The 21,127-nt window shown below is 34.2% G+C and overlaps 1 protein-coding gene across 2 annotated transcripts; it reads right to left on the bottom strand.

Moving 5' to 3' along the window:
• Window positions 1–238: 238 nt before the first annotated feature.
• Window positions 239–20,413, bottom strand: Sytalpha (Synaptotagmin alpha). Of its 2 annotated transcripts, XM_070106302.1 has the most exons (9): window positions 20,029–20,413; window positions 14,830–14,897; window positions 3,895–4,163; window positions 3,448–3,826; window positions 3,272–3,382; window positions 3,050–3,170; window positions 2,785–2,975; window positions 2,337–2,640; window positions 239–2,274 (listed from the first exon to the last, which is right to left on the bottom strand). In XM_070106302.1, the coding sequence occupies exons 3-9, from the start codon at window positions 4,107–4,109 to the stop codon at window positions 2,096–2,098; spliced, it is 1,500 nt and encodes a 499-aa protein (XP_069962403.1). In that variant the 5' UTR covers window positions 4,110–4,163; window positions 14,830–14,897; window positions 20,029–20,413; the 3' UTR covers window positions 239–2,095. The 2 variants fall into 2 exon arrangements, with proteins under 2 accessions (XP_069962403.1, XP_036230199.2); XM_036374306.2 differs by lacking the exon at window positions 14,830–14,897.
• Window positions 20,414–21,127: the final 714 nt, after the last annotated feature.

Here is a 21,127-nt window from a genome sequence, read left to right as displayed (position 1 = left end):
AGTTCACCTTAAATGCAATTGAATTTCATAAGCGAACCATGTGTTACAAACAACTTTCAGCTATAGTTCAAACTCCACAATGTGGGCTTGACCGCCGAAGTTTAGCGTCTTACAGAGAGACATTTAAGAAAACTATTATGTTTAGTACTCTTCAAACCTCGGTGGGTTGTGCTTTGTTTATAGGGCAGCTCATTTTGCTTTCAAATCCACGATGTCATTATTAATTAAAAGTCCAGACTTTTTGTTCGGTTTTTATTTTGTATACATACGATTACTTTAATAACAACTATATGCAACACAAATTAATTAGAAAATTATTATTATTACAAAACATTTGCCTGCAATTCTTACCAGCAAATCCACATAGATTTATAAACTGCTAAATATATTTCAGTAAATATACATATATACCTATGACTCTTTTCCTTAAAAAATACATTTGGTGCGAAAGTTAATCCAAATTTGTTATACGTTCATTAATGGTTATATAAGTAAGCTTTGTTCAATTACATAAACACATAAGTTCAACCGTTGATATTTAAACATTTAATGACAAAAAAAATACATACCATATATAATATATATAAAGTCTGAATTTTTGTATTTATCTAAGAATATACAACTTTAGGTACTTTTTGACATAGAATCTTGCACACAATTAACAGCTTGCTGCTTGGTAGTTCACCAGAATGCTCATTATATAACATAACTACTCCTTCGCTATTAAGTGTTGAAAGCACATGTAGTAGCACGCTGAACAAATTGCTTAAGCTTATACAATATTGTATAACATTAATACTTATCGAAACTAAGCTAATTCAGTTTTTCATTTCCCTGCGATCCGTGTCATCAATTACGATATATAAGTATATACATACATACACACATATATAGTATAATGGTTCAAATGGATTTTTCGCTTTACCACCTCTAAAAAATGTATATATTGTTACTTAACACAAGAAAAAAGTTTCTCAAATATTTGTTGAAAAAAAACCTTTAAATACCGAGAAAAAATTAGACATTATTAGTATAAAATATTTTACCGATATAAATCTTAATAAAATATTTCAAAATATACGTAAAATCCACTAAACTATCTTGTAAACTATATAAGTGTATAAGGACTTACTAAAACAGATAAATAATACATCAGCTGAAATGTCTTGGGCTTAACATTGATAGAACGTGGCTTTGAATGAAAATATACCTATTTTCTACGACATAATCTCCATTTGATTTAACATAAGGGTTTGTTTCCATCTTGACCTTCTCAGTTGAATGAAATCTCTTTCTAGCGAGCCTCGGAAAGAGCAAATAGTGGTCAAATCCACGAATTTTAGCATTGTTTTCAGCTATTTTTGACTCTTCTGTACTTCCTAAATAGGGTGCATTATTTCTTAGCGAAATTCAGCTTGAATAGGCTAGGACACATTTACCGTAACACTTATCATGACATTGCTTTGCATACGGTAAAAAATCGATATTTGTACCATTAGGAAACGATGTTTTATCTAAACACGAAACTCGCCAGCAGAGGGAGGAAGAGACTTTGGGAGCAATAACTTGAGAGCGATTAAATGAAACGTTACTCAATTTAAGGTTAGTAAGTACTCTAAGGCAAGGATAAAGCGAACCCCCGATCAAGTCAAAGACCTTTCAGCTCATGTAGTAGTTAGATAAAAAATAAACATAAAAACATCTACCAAAATATTATAAAAAAGAATTTATATATACAAATATCTTATATACTTGTATATACTTTATAGGTACACATATAAATACATATAAGCTGCCTTAGCTGCATACAAAACTTGCATTTATAAAATTAAACACAAACGCAGCAATTTTAGTAATTTTCAAAAACATAATAATGTGCAAAGCGGCTCACATGAATAGTTGAATTAATAAACTAATTATCTACGGACTAATAACAGCTGAGAATATTAGTGTAATTAATTTTATGAATCCGCTAAAGAAAAGGAGTTTCCAACTTTCCATAGTAGAGAATATTTACATCAACATTCTCTGTTCTGCTATAACAGCGCTATGTTAACTGTCTGTTCGACCTGCAAATTTCGCTTTTATTTAATGTTTAGTTCACATTGGTTGGTAGGTTGGCTAAATTAGCGCGTGGATTGCTAGTCTCCTGCAGTGGAACCCATTGAGCGAGTGAATTTTTGGAACGAAACATGTGTTCGAAAAACATGCGTTCTTCAGCGCGCACTTCTGCAGAGTTGCCAATGACTGCACGACCCAGAATTTCGCTGGAACCTATATAAAAAAAAGTTGAGATAAAAGAACACTAAATAAATATCAAAAGTCGAGTAGCCTACCCAACAGTCCATCGTGAACGACCGTAAACTCAATAAGACTATTCTTCAATGTCTCCTTGTTAACATCAAATGTTAGTGCTTCATTATATACTGGATTAACGGTATTACGTGTGACGCCAGTTTTACGCTTCTTAATTTTTTTACCATCGAATATTAGCGACACTTTAATATATGGGTCTGATGAGTTTCGGGAATCATCTATTATACGTAGGTTGCGGGCTTTGATCAATACCACTGTCAGACGTTCAGCGGATGGCAAAAATGAAAGGGAAACCATAACATCGCCCAAGTCGACCTTCATGTCCTAAAACAAAATATACAAACACAAAAATCATAATTTAAATGAACGGTTCCAACAGACCGCCAATACTTAACTGCCCATTAGTCGGCCATATCTATGCTATAAACTGTCTACCTATAAGGAAGCTAGTACCACCTTCCTACTTACTTGCTCTGCACAAGAGCCCAACGGTGTCCACAACTCAACTTTCTCGTTCAGATCCAAACTGTTTAACGGTATTTGGGCGCCTCCTATACAGACGTGACGTGAGTACGCGTCGAAATCGTAAAGCAAAATCTCAATTGTACGCTTATCGATTACACTTGTATTCTCTTCAAAGACGAAATCCTCATCGAAAACTATAAAAATTAATAAAGTTTCATTTAAGCGACACCGAATGAATTTCAATGAGCTTGAACTCAAAGTAACTTACTAGGGTTGAGAGTTTTCTTATGTATACGCGTTTGCCAGAAATTCTTCTTTTCGGGAAGCAGACGTACTTTGGCATATGGGTCCGCTGTGCGGCTAAAGTCACGCGGTTGCAAATTTTGTGCCTAGGAAGGAAAAAATGTTGTAGTCAAAGTTATTTACTTACAAACGTATATACACATTCATATAAAAATGCATGAATTAATATTATTATTAAACTGCTTACCTCTATTAGATGTACGGAGAGCATGCCGGCTATTGTGTCATAAACCACACTTAAATGAATATTACCACGAATATCATCGCTGCCTTGCGGGGAGCCCTTCTGTTGAGAGTTCTAAAAGAAGTCAGAATGTTGAGAACTATATCTTTATAACCAGTAAGTCAACAGAGTTGCCTTACATTTCTATAGAGAGACATGTCGATTTTTGTATGGTCCAATTTCGCGCTCATCGACGCTACCTTTGGCCTGCTGGGATTCATGCCCAAGACGACGTGCTTATCCGAACGTGTTATTGGCACGGAACTGGTCGAAGACATCGAGAGGGTGTTTGATTTCAGACTACCCGTTGGTGAGGTGGGTGTTGGTGGTGGGGACTCCTCAGCAGATGTTGAAACCTGTTGTTGTACAGTCTTGCGTGGTGGTGGCACCCAAAAGGTGGGATCATCAGTGTTAGTTGATGTGGGGCTTATATTACCTTTGCAGATCGAACGAGAACGCGAACATTCGCTGATGTTGTCCGCATTAAAAGCTGCAGCGCCAGCAACGAGCGGATCGGTGCTGTTGAATGAAGGAGTAAATTATATTTCAGCAGTGTCGTTAAAGTTTTTCAGTGTAAGCAAACTCACCACTGTTCGGTATCCTGTGTCTCCGCAGCCGATTCCAGTAGATTTTTCTCAAACCAATTAAGTCGATATTTTTTCGAACACGAAACATAGAACAATGCACCGACAACAGTCACCACCAGAAAGGATATGGATGCATAAATGCCCACCTGTGCCACCGACACATCCTCCTCGCGGATAAAAATGTCCATGTTTTTGCCGTTACTCAGTGCAGGCATCTGGACGTTTCTCTATCAACTGTTGTTGAGACAGCAAGTTTTGCTTGAAAGCTTCTGTAAACGAATAGAAAAGAATATCATAAAAATACGGCTGAGTGGAAGCTTTTGCCAAATCAAAGACTTTTTATGTTATCAGCGCTTTCAAAAGTTTGATTTTGTTTGCGCTTCCTCCACATTTTATGTCCCCAATATGTATTTATTGCTTAAATAAATTACTGTCACGATGAACAAAGCACTACTTCCAACCAGCAACGAACTCCGATTTCAAAAGAATATAAAGTCACTGCAGCTTTTCAGTACAAGCACACAAGTTGAGTCGATTAATAAATTAAAGGCTGACGAGCTATATACTCACCTATTACATAAAATGACATATACGGAAGTATATGTATATATATATATATATTAGCTATCGAATCACGTGTAAACGTTCGATAAGTATTAATCAAAATTTTGTACACATACCCACAATTATCTTGAATATCAGTGTCGGTGCCTAAATGCAGACTACATGATTTGGTCGGAGCAAATGGACTCACAGCCCATAAATAGCTTACAATAGAAGTTCATGTTTACTCGCCTGACTGATCTAAATATTACATTACGCGTTCGTAAAAATTATAAATGATAACGCAAACCCTATTCATGTATATAAAATTCGTACATACCTACATACATACTATATTCAAAATGCTTCAATTTTTGTACAGTCTCATTCAGCTGCTAGAGTCATAGAGGAAGATCTAATATATATCTTGACGATTAATTAAACCAAATTACACTGTGAAACAGCAGTTTTGTTTTATGAAGTTTCTTACCCGATGTTGTATGATTTTGATACGCTGATTCCCAATCTGTAGTCAGTTTTTCAATAGCTCCTCTAGTTGTCGAAATATGCACATATCACATTTTTAGTTAAACAGACTACAATTTTAGAATTAAAAAATATATTGTTCTTACATAACATGAAAAAAATTTCTTTTCTTGCACGAGTAAAAACATCAGTCTTGTTTTGAATGCTCCAGCAGTAATCAACCATCATATTTGTATTCCAACGACCTTGATATAGTTCTTACATAGTGAAAAACATTACCCATTCTTGCTTAGAGCTTTTACAAGCTGTTTTATCAGACCTACCTTTATATGAAGTGGGAGTAATATAATACGGTCTGTGGCTACTAGAGGGACATTCATCACATTCATACTACTCGTTACTGAATACATTCGCAAAGGCCAAAAACTTTTAGTTCTGCTTTGGTGTTTGGTATATCCTCCTTGTTAATCCAATTAATCAATACCAAATAGGCCTTTTTCATAGAATCAGACACATATATACGGCATTCTCTAAACATATAGTCACCACAAACAGCACAAAAATATTCGGATCATTTAAACAAGTTGTTCTTAATGTAGACATAGCGGTTGGTTTATGAAATTTAGTAATTTTTTGCCTTAAAAATTAATTCAAATAAACCAAGTAATGATATTTGAAGAAGTACCAGTATCACTAAAACTAGAGCGGCGAGAAAAAAATCAGCGTCGTCAAATAAGTAAGAAACAGTTTAGAAACTTCATAAAACAAAAAAAGGTTTCAGCGTATTTTCCAATTCTATTAATAATTGAAGAGAATGGTGAAATCGGATTTCAATGTCAAATACAAGTAACGGTGCTCTTCGACGCTTCGATTAGCATTGAAGCATAGATCATAAGGAATGCAATATAAATTTTATCATTTAAGACACCAATAAGTTTTGACCGACCAAAGATACGTAAACATGTGAAGTTGGATCTAAAATACTTTAGTATAAAAACTATTATGACTAAAATAAATTAATTTGGGTTAAAGAAATTTTTAGAGACGGAAAAGATCAAAACGAGATGAAACATGAACAAAAATACATGGAAATCAGTTCAAATAGGTGTTATTATAGGGAGAGGCAAATGTTGATTCAAATTTTTTTAAAGTAGGTGTGGTTCCGCCCTCTAATCGGTTTAATGTACATGTCTCACAAGCCACTAGAGGGATGTAAACCAAATTCGTTATTTTTTTCATATTCTCCGAATACTAGATACATTGCAGTTTAATGTCGACAATGTGTAAAAGTCAGCGAATTACACCAACTCCGGTATACTACGTTTCTCGTGATTTTCGTTTTGTAGCAGACTTTATACCGAATTTGTCGATCACTGTATGAGTTATCTTCATACAATTCCTTGGAAACATGCTCTCGAGTATACATGAGCAACGACAAAAGTTAATGCAATGCAATATACGGAATGTAATGATTTCCATCCATCTGATCTTTAACTGTTTATGTTGGTCGAATTGGGTGATATTTTAATGAATTGAAGTGGATTTGTTAACCATAATGTGGTGCGGAACGTACTTTCCTGGCTTTGAGCTTCGTAAATGATCGGTTACACCGTAACTTAGCCCTTTCTAACCTATTGTGTATATTAATTATTTAACCGATGAAGTTAAAAACAAATCCAATGTCATTTCAATTTGATTATTTCTCATAACATACTTGAACTATGTTAGGAAATTCCACCTAATCGAAAAAAAACGAATTCCCAAAAAAGTCGAACATTCTGTCGATGGCAACACGTGATTTCCCATAAATTTATGAAAAATATTTTATAACTCATTATTAGCTATAGATAATACACGTATACAGGTATGAGTAACACGTTCCATATTCTTTACACAATAATGTGGGTTTTTATGACCTTTAGAGCTTTTGTCTCACATTCTAGTTTCCATTCATATTAAAGTGATAGCAAACATAAGCGTAAACTATAAAACTAGCTGAGTTTAAAGAGAGGCATCTCTTATATAATAAAATAACACTCTCTCAAAAACACGTACTTCCGCAACTGCATTAACTGTACATATGATAAGGGTAGTCAGGTAACGGAGCAAATACCTTATACCTTATAAACGTGATGAAATAATAATGTTATCTTATTGGCACATGAAATGATAAAATCTGTCTGAGGAGTTGTTTACAAAATGATAGAATTCCGCGAATGCAAATGCAGAAGTGTTAAACAGTTACATGCAACCTGTTGCACAGAAACTGTTGTTGGTACCTCCTACTCATAATAAACAGTTATGTTTACAAAAATGCCGGATGTCGGGCTGTTCGTTCGTCCGTCCGTCACTCTGGCCGTGAAGACTCCCACTAAAATTACGATAACGTAATAAAGTCTGTGGTTTATTATACCTTGGAAGTCTTGGGTAGACATATTTTATGTCAAAAATTTACAAAATTTAACCATTTCCCTTGAGCTCTTGTATTATGCAGTAGGTCGTTAATTGTAACCCCTATATATTAATCTACTTCTGTCTGGAGAGTATTAATAAATTTAGAAATTTGTTCCCAAATGTTGATTAACGCAATCTACAAGATCCCAAAAAATCCTCTTAATTCTTCCGCTATTTTATCTTTTATTTTATTGGAAGAAAAAAGCAATGAAATTTTTAAAGAATTAAAAGCCATTACTTGATGTACCAGGGGAGTCGCATGTGATATTTGGTACTTACTTGTATGCTTGTACGTACTTTACTACTTTACAGATTTAAGTATATCACATTATCGACTGAATAAAGACGCATTTTGGTGTTATACAAGTATTACGTTTATAACGTTTTGTAAATTCTCTTAAAATATCTGTTTTTTTTTCCATAAACTCAATAATTATGGAATTTGGGTTTTATTCTAATGTTTCCCCTATAGAAATAACAACAAATTAAATCGTAACAATAATATAATTTTCTTAACATTCATTTCAAATCTGTCAGCGAATATCTTTTTGTTTTGTTTCTGATAACGGTTTGTTTCTGATAACAAAACCGATAAAATTGGTTTCCGTGACACCCAAAACCGATACAACTTCTGTTTCGAACGTCAAACCAATAGTCTCTGAATTCATAACAACTACTGCATTTTTTTATCGGTTTCAATTCTGAATATAAATCAGTCATATCAATAATATACTTGTGTAAAAGCGAAATCAATAAATTAAATTAGGTTATAACTTACTCGTGACCCATATACCCGATACATTGATTAAATTTAATTAATGCCGTCAGTCAGTATTACCTTTAGATACTTTTATGAGATCAGATAACCATTCGCGTAGCAGATTATAAATTTATAGTAATGGTATTTGATGTATTATATGATTGGTAATGTCTCCTAATATGAACTGCCCCAATACTTATATTGTTATATTATATACTACAATATATGCGTGAACGTTTGTTTATGTCAATCGTCAATTTATTGGAAATTGTTTTGCGGTTGAGGTAGCGGCAGACCTAAGTAATGCGGATGTGAATAGAATACTTGTATATATTGAATATGTATACATAATATATGTTTATTATATATAGGTATTAAGGGGCATGTTACCTCTAATATCGATATACGTATATGAGACAATCGGAAAATTTGAGGCAAAAGCTAATACACAATATGTGTTTGTGGTTGCTTTCGATTAATTTGTGGTTTTAGACATAACTATAGAAAGGCATTTTATTGCGTCGCTTTTATTTACTGTTATCTAAATATAACTAAAGAAACAACGATGACAACACGAAAATCAATAGGGAGTTTGAAGGAAAGTATTTAGCATAAAAGTTTACTTATTAGAGTAGGGTGCTGTAGCTGCAGTGAGAACCATACGAGTATTACAATATATTAACATACTAGATTATATATTCAAAAATGTAGTAAGCAATTTTTTAGGTACGAGCGGCATATACTAAAAAATTAAACAGATTTGATATAAGTTTAACATTAAAGGACATTCTGCAAATTGTAACATTCTTATCTAGATTTAATTACATATCTGACCCGTTAACCCGTAGCTACGTCAACTAGTGGATTGGAAATCATAAAACAAAAACTAGACCGATTTCATCCATTCTTTGATGCTAATAACATAGTGGTCAAAAATATTTGCACTTAATCTCATTAAGATATCTCACTAATTAACTAATAAATGCGGGATAACGTCAATCGAAAGCTTCAAAGTCACTATACTGGGTACATATATTATTCCTCGTAATATATTCCAAAGAGTGTAATGGTGTTGTTTGCATAAACTAATCAACATATATATAGGGTTTTATCACGATTACGAGGCAAATTATCATCAGGATATCAATGTCAATCGGTCGAGGCAAAAGGTAGTGTGTGAATATTACAATAACTTGATGGAATTTATTGCACGTGCTCTTTGGCACCCTAAGGAGGATGCAAATATGAAAAATCGAATCATCGCCCTGCCCACAAAATAGCGTTAAGCGATAAATAATAACGCTACAAATTAATCTGTAAAATGTATATTCTATTAAAAAGTGGACATTTGTCTACCTCCTATTACGTTTTATGTACAAATGTATTTTATTATTAGCACATATAGCATTTACTAATAAAGATAAAAATATGGTCGAAATCCAACCATAACTTTTTAAGCCATCAAATATAGAATATCCAATCCCTATGGATGATCTTTACCGAAAGTATGAATCAATCTGTGCGATATATTACTGAAATTTAGAGATATTATTTTCCTGATAATAAAATACCCTTGTGTCAAACTGAATAAAATCGGGTAATAACATATTCACAGATCGGGTTTATTTCCCCTAGCGCCATATACTGAATATAAATATTACCGAACTTCCTGTTGACTTGAATCCGTATACATCGGTCTATATGTGAGTTATTTTAATAAAATTGCATGGAATTGAAAACATATCAAGCTATCTTTATATTCACATTAGAGGTAAATGCAATCAGACCAGACCTTGACCTAGGCCTGATATACTTGTAGACTCTTGGAGTGGTCTCCATACCCTTTTGGTTGGCTTTTCCTTTATATACCCAAAATTGTTCGGCTGTACCAACACTTACTTCCTTACTTATTAAATAAAATAACTTTCACATAGATGTCACATCCTAGAGGCACTACTTCTATGTCGATACCTCTTTGATGCATTATTTATATATTTTAAAGTTTAAGACTACTACTATGTAACCGGCCTCCAAAATTTTCAAAATTACTTGACCCAAACCAAAATCATGAAATTCATTAAAATGTAACGATAAGTTGGAGGAAAAGAGCTTAAACAAGTATGGAAGTATTCTCGCAATTTATGTAGCTCAAAGGCGGGGAAATATGAATGTAATGTCAGATGTTGACAAAACTTTGTACTAAAAACAAGTAAGGAACCGAACATTTTATACTTTTGCAAGGATTATAGCCGGCAAAATACTCAGCGGTGTTGGCAAAACTTTATATTAAAAAATATTGCGAAATAATTCCACAAGTGGAAAAACGGAAATCATTATACTAGTATATGCTATATTATTACCGAAAGTTCGCAAATCTTTGTATTAGATATGTAGTCTTCATTCCGTTGAATCGGATGTATGAAATATCAGAAAAGGATTTGCTCCGAATTTAAATAACATATCTCACAGATTGGCCAATATTTTCGATTTGCTGTAAAAATTGGGGTCCACTAATTCGGTATCTGCGAGCTTGAGTATATGTGCTCCAATTTACACAATTATTGGTCATAAGATGGCCTACTTTAAGCGCACTATTGGGACAAAGGTTTATCCCCATACATTCATCCTTGCTTGATTTGCATATTGGAAAATGAAAGAATGAGATTGAATTTATATATAAGTAGGTTCAAATCGGTCGATCAGATCCTGACATCTGAATTTTCACCTAAATGTGGGCAGTGCCACGCCCGTAGTTCTATTTTGACCCCGGTGTCGGTAGGGGTGCTTGAGGGACTTATTCCGAGTGAATTTGGTTATTGTATCATAAGCGGCCCACAGGTGCGCCTTGCTATTGCGATCTCCTGTGTCAAGTAACAGTTTTGTGCCTTAATTTAGTGCTTAGTTATGGCACTTTATAAGTTTTCGTTTAAGCCATTTTGTGAGGGTGGCAGTGATGCAATTACGTCAATCTACGAACTCGTTCTCTCTTTTTTGCCAACGAACCCGTGCACCAAGTTTCATTACGATATCTCAGTTTTTACTCTCGATTAAGTTTAGGTAACACAAACAACCGTTTACAAAATTGATATACTCTGTAGCAACACGTTACAAAATTATAAAAGATCTTATAAAAAAATTAAACATTCATTATTCAATTGAAGCGTGGAAGGATTACATTGGCGTATTATTAATTTATACCAGAGAAGATATACTCACATAGTTTCATTACTACATATAGCTTCGTGTCCCAGATTTTTATATTAAAATCAACTTAATTAACTCAAATGATATGTAGATATGTATGTCACATAAATTTAACCAAAGAGGCTAAATTTAATATATTGGGTTCATGAGAAAATCATCAATCAGAGGATCGAAAATCAGTTTACTCTGACTTACCTCACAGATAGACACTGAGGTCCATTTATTTAGTATCTTGGAACTCAAAAAATTATTGTCTGTAACTTTTTATCTATTGTACATAACTTTTTATCTATCTTGATTAATTTTAGGGGATACAAACCCCCGTTCGGTGAACAAAACTATTATACTCAGTAGCAACAAGTTGTGAGAGTACAAAATTTATTGGTTCGTCAATTGATTTTAGCAAACACATCTTCTCCAGTGACTTGAAAACAAATTCCACCAAATTCCATTCTAAATCACTAGAGAGGAAAAATCTCCAGCATTAGTATCAGCAGTGAATGGTCACCATATCAGACCAATTATACACGCATTCACTTGTAGTCAAGCCTCTAATTGGAATTTATTATACGCCACGACAATTTGTTAAGCCCTTCACAGACATTTATTTTACGCAAGCGTATATAAACAAGTTTATGGGCGTACACCGACATAATGATGCATGTATGGATGTGTGGTCTAATGCTGAATTGCGAATGCCTGAAGGAAGGAATACTGGCAATCCTGTTGCAAAGCTCCCGCATTACGCCACTCTATAATTATAACATATGGCTGTTGTCAGTAGATTTGCGCCACGCTTTGTACCTGGCAAGGAAAATAGAACCACAATCATGTGAAATACATATATACATGCATTCAAAATGTTTGGATTTGTTCACAATGGGGAAAATCATATAATAGGAATAAATCTAAAAAGATAATATGGATAAAATGCAAGCCACTCAATTTAATTTAATTTAAACCTCTTTGAAACCCAAAAATATTAGAAAACGATGGAACGTCAGTTGCAGCTTATCCCTTTTACGTATCAACAGCAGATATATAACATAAATTTTTGTTCTTAGGATACAGTTATAACGGCAAATCTGTACTGAAGCCTGATGTTACTTTTTCATTTGCTCACCCCATGCAACAAAAACGATTTTTCTACGGGGAGCAATAACTTAGTTTCGCGGTTATACTTGTAGGTGATAGAGCAACCTATAATGCTAGTGGGACTTGGAACATTGACAAAAATTTGACACTATCCTCTGGCTGAATAACTAGCTACTATCGCGAGAGAAATTTACTATTGTGTAGTTACTGTCGAAATTTCAGCTGTATAGAAATCATAATTTGGTTTCGACGGCTTAAGGAAAAGGTCTGTTCATGGATTTTAGAAAAAGGGAAAAAGAGCAATATTGGAGATTCTATTATTATTTTGGGAGGGAGTTGTGATTTATTGGGCATGTGAAAGCTGTGTTACGCAGCTATTCATTCCGGATAGCAAGCACAAACGTGAGACCACTTCAGAACAGTGTTTCATGCTATTTAAGCGAATACCGAAGGAGTTTCTGCATTTCAATGTGTTCGTCGACAAAAGACGGGCCCACTGCTTCAAACTAGAAACCAAGCAGAAGTTGAAACAGTAGACAAATTAGGCAAATGCTGCTCCATCAACCGTACTCTCCACATTTGGTTCTTTTTTGTTTTCAACCTTGAATGAATCACTGCCAAATCAGAAATTTGGTTGAGTTTAGCACCGCCACGAAGACCAATGTAGTCTGCACAAACTTCCAGAAAACTTATATTCAAAATAAATTACAATTTTTCTAAAACTTCCGCATTCCTTTTCTGAGATAAGTACTTATCGGATCATCCTCGTACTTTACTCTAATGTTACAATAAAAGGGATTCATTTTCATTTGACATTTAATGACCCAATGCTGTTTCTCATATGAGTACGGATAACATGTGTGGCCCAATTTTCAATAACGCTACTGCGTCTACTATATCAAAATGCCATGTTGACTTAGACTTCAAGGAAGGCAATCTTTCATTATGTTTAGAACAATAGTCAGGTATTCAAACTCAGAAAAGGACTTGGCTGCAGTTTGGTTAGCTCCGGAAAACTGACAGTAAATACATTAATTACAAGCTCACTACTCACTATATGTCTGGTGCGTCTATCTAAAAGCAACAGCGCTCAATTCTCAAATCGATATTTAAAAGCTCTTATGAAATAGTGCGTGAGGGAAAAAACTATCTACCGAAGTAACTTGTGCTTTAAATCACAACGCATTTGGCATTTAAAACCATAGGACATGCATACAAAGGCAATGTTATGCAACAAGTGTAACCAGGTATGCCGATTTTTGTAGTAACACAAAGTGTGGCCTATATAATATATTTGTATTAATTTCGCTCACGACTCAATTGTATTAGTTTCTGACAGCGTAGGCATAAATTACGGTACATCACAATTTGTTCCATACCGTTAAAGGTGTGGAGCATTCAGCAATCAAAAAGGTACAAGTGCACATTTCATAAAGTCCAAATGAAATTAATTTCGTTGTACCTTTAACGAGGAATAGTTGCCTTTTGTCTAACAGCTCACCGCCCCACTATCATGCGACAACACCAACGAGCTGTTAACAGAATACCAAGTCACTTTAATAGCGTGTGAGTGGAAGTCACAGATTGCACGACCTTGTGTCTTGCTAACAAATATTAGTGGCTCGGCACTTTTTGTATTCACACCATTGCCCCTTTGATTGCATTGCATTGCTTTTACCTGAGGCATTTTGTTGAGTTTCACGACCAATTTACTCGTTTTCCCAAGGGACATTGTATGCCCTCTGCGTTTTAATGGAAAGTTTCGCATGCTTGTTGATTGCGAAGGAAACTTGGCCAATTTCAGTTTTATAACCAACTGGTGTTGGTGAAAACCATGGCACAAGCTATGAAGGACAGTCGTTGCAAACAGGGTTTAGATACAGGATGCGTTATCTTTTATGGCGATAAGTAAATATTGGATTTATACATTTAACATACTGTTTTTTTAATCTAGTCTTTAAAGTTATGAACTCTTTTTGTTTTTTCTTTGCTCCTTGAGCTCGATTAAGGTAACACACAATTTGCTCTTTAAAGTCTCTGTCTGCTTTGAAGTCTGGACTGAAATCTTGACATCAGCCGTATAGGTAATTATTGTCTCAGATACTGAATTATTTTATTCGCAATGAAATACGACTATGGCATCAGTGGTAGATATGGAAAAAAGCATTCGCATTCCAGGCTCTCTGTTTTTGAAACTGAAAAATCCGCTTTGGGGAACTCGTCATGGGTCCATTGACCCAATATATAAAACATCACCGAAACATAAGAAAGATTGTAACAATTTATAAATAGGAAAATATATTAATTGAATTAGTTTGCGCGTAATTTAAATGGACCAGTTTGGGTCAAATTTTATATTAAGTGTATGTTTATTTGTGTAGTAATCTGCTTACCCATGTAATTTACTCTTCCCTTATAATTTACTCTGCCTCCGGCAGATATCAGTCACTAAGTGGGATATCTTAATTTCATTAAATAGTACATGAAAATAAATAAAAAAATAAATAAAAAAATAAATATATACAACTAAAAAAATTTATTTTAGCTTTACTTATAAAATCATTATTCAAAAACCACATGGCAACCCTTGTTTTCATATTCACCGAGGAAGCTGCAGCGTTTATTTACTTAATTTACTACTCATTCGGCCGTTACTTACACAGCTGGACCCGTCTACATAAACACACATATCTTCTTAACCACAAGTATATTTATCCATGCGAAGGAGTATGAATTTGACTTTTTGCCATAGTCTCGGATTTATGTGCGGTTACTGTACATTGTCTTTATCTTGAATTCTTTTTATATTCTTGCCATTTCATATTATTATTCGCTATACCCGCTATGTAAGAATTTATTGCTTGCTAATACAATATTTGCTCTGAGGATATGTACTATCCCCATTTTAATTATCAGTGTTAAGGATATCGTTTTTTTATTGCAAAGTTTGTTTTACTGGAATTTAGTCTAACAATTTAATTTCATCTTAGATTCTACAAGGCAGTGATGAATACAGAGGGCGGTTTTGGGTGTTCAAAATTCCCCTTCATGCAAAAATTTCAAATTCATGATTGCATTGGCGACTGCAAAACGAATTCTTGCATTGAAACAAAGTCAGATAACAAGATAAGGATTTTCAGTTTACTCACTGCTTGAAGTCTTGAACAGCAGTTTGCGACGCTGATAAGAACTTGTATCACAGCACAGAGTAAAAAACCATGTTTTAATGAATCAAGAAATGCCGCATTAAGTTAGAGTTACTTTAGAAACTCCTCAAAGAGATGATATAATTTCTTGTGTCAGCTGCAGGCTTATTTTAATGTAATTGTTTCACCATTTTTGAATAAAGTTCATATGCATTTCTTGAAAGTAAAAACTTCAAAAAACAATAAAAATATCGATAATTAATTATTGAAGTTGCCTTAGAACTAAGCGATGTCCAAACCAGTCGAAAATTGCGGTTACATTATAAAGGACGAATGTTTCCGCTACCGATCATACATAAGTATGTCGTTCGTTATAGATTTTCATTCCAAAATGTTCTTCCTTCTCAAAATTTCATCCAATTTCAGATAAAAACTTTTTTAACACATTAAATATGGGTAATGAAAAGCTTTTTACATAATGCGGTTTTCAGTTTTCGTAGCTTTAACCTAAGGATAATCTTCTACACTGGTTAAAAGTACGACAATACCACTACTGTCACATTTGTAATTAAAATTTATCGTCCCATTAGATTGACGCATTAAACATAGACTGTAATTTAACAAATGTAACATCAGTGCATTGGCTGGCAAAGGCTTTCGTGTTTACAGAGTGGTAAGCAAAAAATTTAAAACATTTTAACCATTGAAAATTAAATACATATATTACATGAATATCTATTTAGATATGGAAATCATAAACATAAACTATAACCAGACAGAAAAATCTAAATCCTTTATAAAGCCGTATCCTCTTTCAACATAGTACGAAAAACACATACAATTATAACTAATCACAATCGTGACTTTATAAAATCGATATTTACCAAAAAATAAAGCATTGATCAACCATTTAAACATTTCTACTCCACTCTCCAAGAACGAATATTTAACATATCCAGTTTACCGATAAACGAACTATTTGAACAAAAAATTTGTTAGTTTCTTTTATTATAATGATGGATATTAAAATTGCTTTATTTGTTTTCAGCGAAATCATGTTGAGCCTGAGCTCCCTTTGTGCCATGCTTACTTCTTGATCTTTGATACCGAATCTCGTTATACTATATAAGATTTTCATATTTAATGTTATTGATATATTGTTATAAGTGATATATACAGCATCAAGCCAACCAGAGGTTCGAATATGGGTTATAGGGAAATGTCTAGCTGAAGGACACATGTTTACTTCATTCCAATGAGATACCTCACATATTTGTCGTGCATACTCTATAAAAGCTACCGTAAGGTCGAAATTATTATATAAGGTGTAAGGTGTATTCGTAAATGGATTCTGAAAATGGTATGAACTTGATTTGATATATTTTAGATAAGAGTTGCCGTATGTAAAATTTTGTTGCTTGAATTATCTATTGATGTTGTCATACCAAATGGAATTACCTCTGTAGAAAATAAGAATGAAAGAAAGACAATGAAATTGTCTGGAAGTAAATTGTATTTGAAGAAATATCTGAGATCTGTCCCAAGCCTCTTACCTATTTTTTAGACTTATATACATGCTGTTAAATTAAAGGTGTTTGCTTTTTTTAATAAGAATTTTATCGCAATTTTAATAGTTTAGAGCATGGCCGTAACACATACATAAATGGGTGAGAGTGGTTATTACTACATTTTGAAGATTTTTTACTTCCTCAACAGGAGGAGTTCACCCAACGGTTCTATGTAATCCATACAACTAATCGAGGTATACGTAGAGTTTTATATACCATATAAAATAATCGGGATGACGAGTCGAGTTGAAATTCGGGAGACTCTTTTACCATCCGGCCAAGCAGGTAAAACTTTAAATATAGTGGTGACTTGGTACCAAAAGTAGTTCGGTAGTGCAGATGAGCGGAATCGGACACTGTCACCCCCGCAAATGCCATAAATAGAAAAAATGTAAAATGTCATATTATAACGGCATTTGAAGGACGATAACTCATTAAATAAATACTTCAGAAGCATTAAATTTAACATCCGAACGGCTTTATAGGAGCTGGTATTAGAATTGTAGTTAAAATAGGCCCTGCCCACCTTAAGGTGAAATCCCATATCTCAGAAACTACTGAAACAATTTTCAATTTCCTGTTTGCTACATAACATTTTTTCAAAGTGAAAATGGGAAATCGGAAAATAACGACGTCTACTTTTTATATATTATTATATATATAATATATTAAATTCCTTCTGATTTTTTCACTTTCCAGTAAATAAAGCGGGAGCCAATAATGTTATCAGAATAAAGTTTTGCACAAATAGTGTTTCTAAGATATGGCAAGATACCGAATATGTGGACCTCAATGCTCATAGTTGATTTTTTACCGAAAATATCGATGAAATTGTGAAATATAGTTAGTCTTTTTGACAGCTGTAATGTGATATATACTACGTTTGATTTGCAATTTCATAGTGAACAGACGTACTTCGGAACAACGTTTGCAAATCGTGCTTTTAAGAGAATATTTGGCGTGTTGCTGCTGGGTCTCTCGGCGGGAATTTATTCGAGCCAGCCGCGGCGGTCACTTGCCCGACGTCATTTTTAAAACATAATGGCAAACGCTCATTTTAATAATAAAGCTAAATCCTTGACTATAACCTTACATTATATGACATTTATTTCTTCTCCACATGTCCAAAGAACCACTCTTTATTTATAAAGCAAGAAGTTTCAGTAATGACTTTGAAACTAGGCTCAATATAAATGCGCAATTATGCTGGCGAAATCGCGATGGGAAAGCTAAATAATGTCAAAAACACTCTAACTAACTGTTAATTACCAGCAACAGCACAAACTCGCAAATTCGACACGCAATCGCTAGATTCGTATTCCACAGGTAAATTTGTAAACAAGAAATTCTCAAACAACGTTTTTCGTGCGCATCCGCAAATGCCTGCTAATTTAGAAATGTCAGCAATATGTCTAGAAAAACATGTAGACAAAACCAACGACAAGACGAACTTCTGCCAATTACGACGCATAAAAATAAATGAGCAACATTATGTGCAAAACTTTGCTGTTTTCACCAGAATTGATAAGACGCAGATGTTAGGCCCCCACACGCCTTGCGCAAAGCTTTTGTTGTAACAAAAATAATTTTAGATGCAACAATCAAAGCACCTACACTGGGCAGCGGCGCGAAGTGGCATTTAATTGTGAGCAATCCCACACGCCTCTGCAATTGGATATGTCTTTAGGAGCGAACAATAAACAGAATGCACACAATACAGTGGAAATTTATGCAAACACACGCGCACCCAGACACACACACGCACAGAAAGCAGAGGCAAGTGTAAACATTGTCGTTGCACGCTCATTATTTGCACAATAATGCGAGCAAAGTGAAAAGTCCTGCGGCAAGATAGCAAACAGACAGAAAATACATAGCCACTCAAGCAGTTTGCCACATAAATAATAAAAGTAACGGCGCAGAAAAACATAATAATGGCGTCTTGGCGCACAAACAGGTGTTGGTAGACGACTTCCTGTTGAACTAGCCTCAGGAGGTGTGGCGCCATTCGCTTAAGCCAACCATTTCTGCATTGCAATATTGCCAAGTAAACACGCAGCGAACAAATACTTAAACAAGAGTAAAGCAAATAATGCGGCAAGCACTCAAACAAGCCCACTAGCAGATATTGATGAAAAATATGGTGAATGCTTAGCGCAAATATGGTGCAGGCGTTGTTCGGGTGCGTGTCGAAAGCTGTCGAGAATGTATGGCATTAATCATATGCGTGTTAAATATTCAAAAGGTGCACCGTTCTTTGCATGTTTAATGGTGCCTGTATGAGTTGCGTTTAAATTTATGCATATGCAGCAGAAAAATCACAAGCGCAAGCGAAATATGCAAGGCGTGCAAGCAGCAAGAGTCTAAACGCGCAACAGCTGTTTATTGGCACCGCTAGCTGGTTAATATGCGACTTTAAGAAAATTGCTTTTAACATTTTTTACGTGAGTGACTAAGCAGCAGTGGCAATAATATGTGCGAAATGCTGCATTGTTTACTTGAAAACGAAAGCTGTCAAAGGTGTCAGCGATTTTCATGATCTTCAACGGGCTGCAACTGACAGTGGGGAGATTACTTGCCACAATATGGGCGCTGAGTGGTGTTCCCCAGTGCTAATCATAATTGATTTAGGATTTGAGATTACTAATAGATAACTACAAATACACATACAAATACAAATACATACACATATGTATGTATGCGTGTATTTTCAGATAAGAGCTGGCGTTAATGCTAAAGTATTAACTGCTTATACATGGCAGCAAACAGATAACGGAGTACTTTGTGAAACTCTATAAAACTGCTAGTAAAAAATCTGACTTTTATCGTAAGCTAAAATATATAAAGCTTAAAAGCTAACATATTATTTTCCACTCACCGTAAATCAACACCACTTTTGTATGCCAGAGGAATTTGCTTCCGGAAAATTTGTATTACAATATGTTAGCGCTGCTTGAAATTTTTTTTCTCGCCTTTTCTTTCCCTTTATTACCTCTATTGTAGCAAATATACACACGCACTACGCGGCTAACACGGAGTGAAAATTTAGTTATGAATAACAAAATAGTTTACGATTACTTTGCCTAACATTTATTCAGCAAATTGTCTTAATGTACTGAATTGTATTTTATTTGGTTTGCTATCGTTTGCGTTGCGTATGAGTTGAAATTCAGCGTTGTTTGCAACAGCGAGGTAGTGCATTGACTGATGTGATTGCGTATTTGCAAATTTGCTTCTTCGTCCACTATGTTATTGTTGTTTTGATATACATCACTTTCACTTTACTTTACGCAGCTGGTATACACACAAATATAAATAAACATAGATGTTAAAATATGGCTGTAAGTTAACTTTGTGATAATAATAGGACAATAGCTATATTAACAGAAGTACAAAAGCTTATTTGGTATACAAGTATTTGAAATTTTTCATTTTCCAAATAATATCAAATAAACAAATCGCTGTTACGTATATTTCGTTATTGAGAAATTTTAAAAATTATATTGTTTTATATTGTTAAAACCGTAAACAGTGTCCCAATTTCTTTCGGCACTTTCCTCCGTAAGGAACAGCTTGTTGCTCTTCTGCTGTTACTCATACGCCACCGCTTACTTCCTGCTCAAGGAATACATTTCACGCTTCACTGGCGATAACAGCTGAAAGCTTTTTGATAACATTATGGAGTTTATCAATATGACGTAAACAGCAAATGTCAGATTTCCGCTCTTGCGGTGCTCATTTCTACTATTAACAGAGTTGCCAAGATAGTAAGACTTTAAATTAATTGGTATAAATCGTTTACTAAAATAAACACTTGTGTTGAAAAAACTACTAAAAACAATAGTTTAGAAAATTTTAATTTTTTTTCCTCACATGAAAACTCATATCAAAATTTTAATGTACTAGGACTACTAAACAATAATATGTGAATAAAAAAACACGTCAGATTTCCTCGTGACATCAAAATATATATTTTC

The sequence above is a fragment of the Bactrocera oleae genome, chromosome 3 (assembly GCF_042242935.1).
Source record: "Bactrocera oleae isolate idBacOlea1 chromosome 3, idBacOlea1, whole genome shotgun sequence".
Taxonomy (NCBI): Eukaryota; Metazoa; Arthropoda; class Insecta; order Diptera; family Tephritidae; genus Bactrocera; species Bactrocera oleae.
This window is presented reverse-complemented; position numbering and strand designations above follow the sequence as displayed.

Excerpts from the sequence above, each read along its gene's own strand:
- Sytalpha (XM_070106302.1), bottom strand. The coding sequence starts at position 4,109 with ATGCCTGCACTGAGTAACGGCAAAAACATGGACATTTTTATCCGCGAG. Across the intron at positions 2,976-3,049 it reads TAAGAAAACTCTCAACCCTA|TTTTCGATGAGGATTTCGTC; the intron begins GTAAGTTACTTT and ends TAATTTTTATAG. Across the intron at positions 2,275-2,336 it reads CGTTCACGATGGACTGTTGG|GTTCCAGCGAAATTCTGGGT; the intron begins GTAGGCTACTCG and ends TTTTTTATATAG.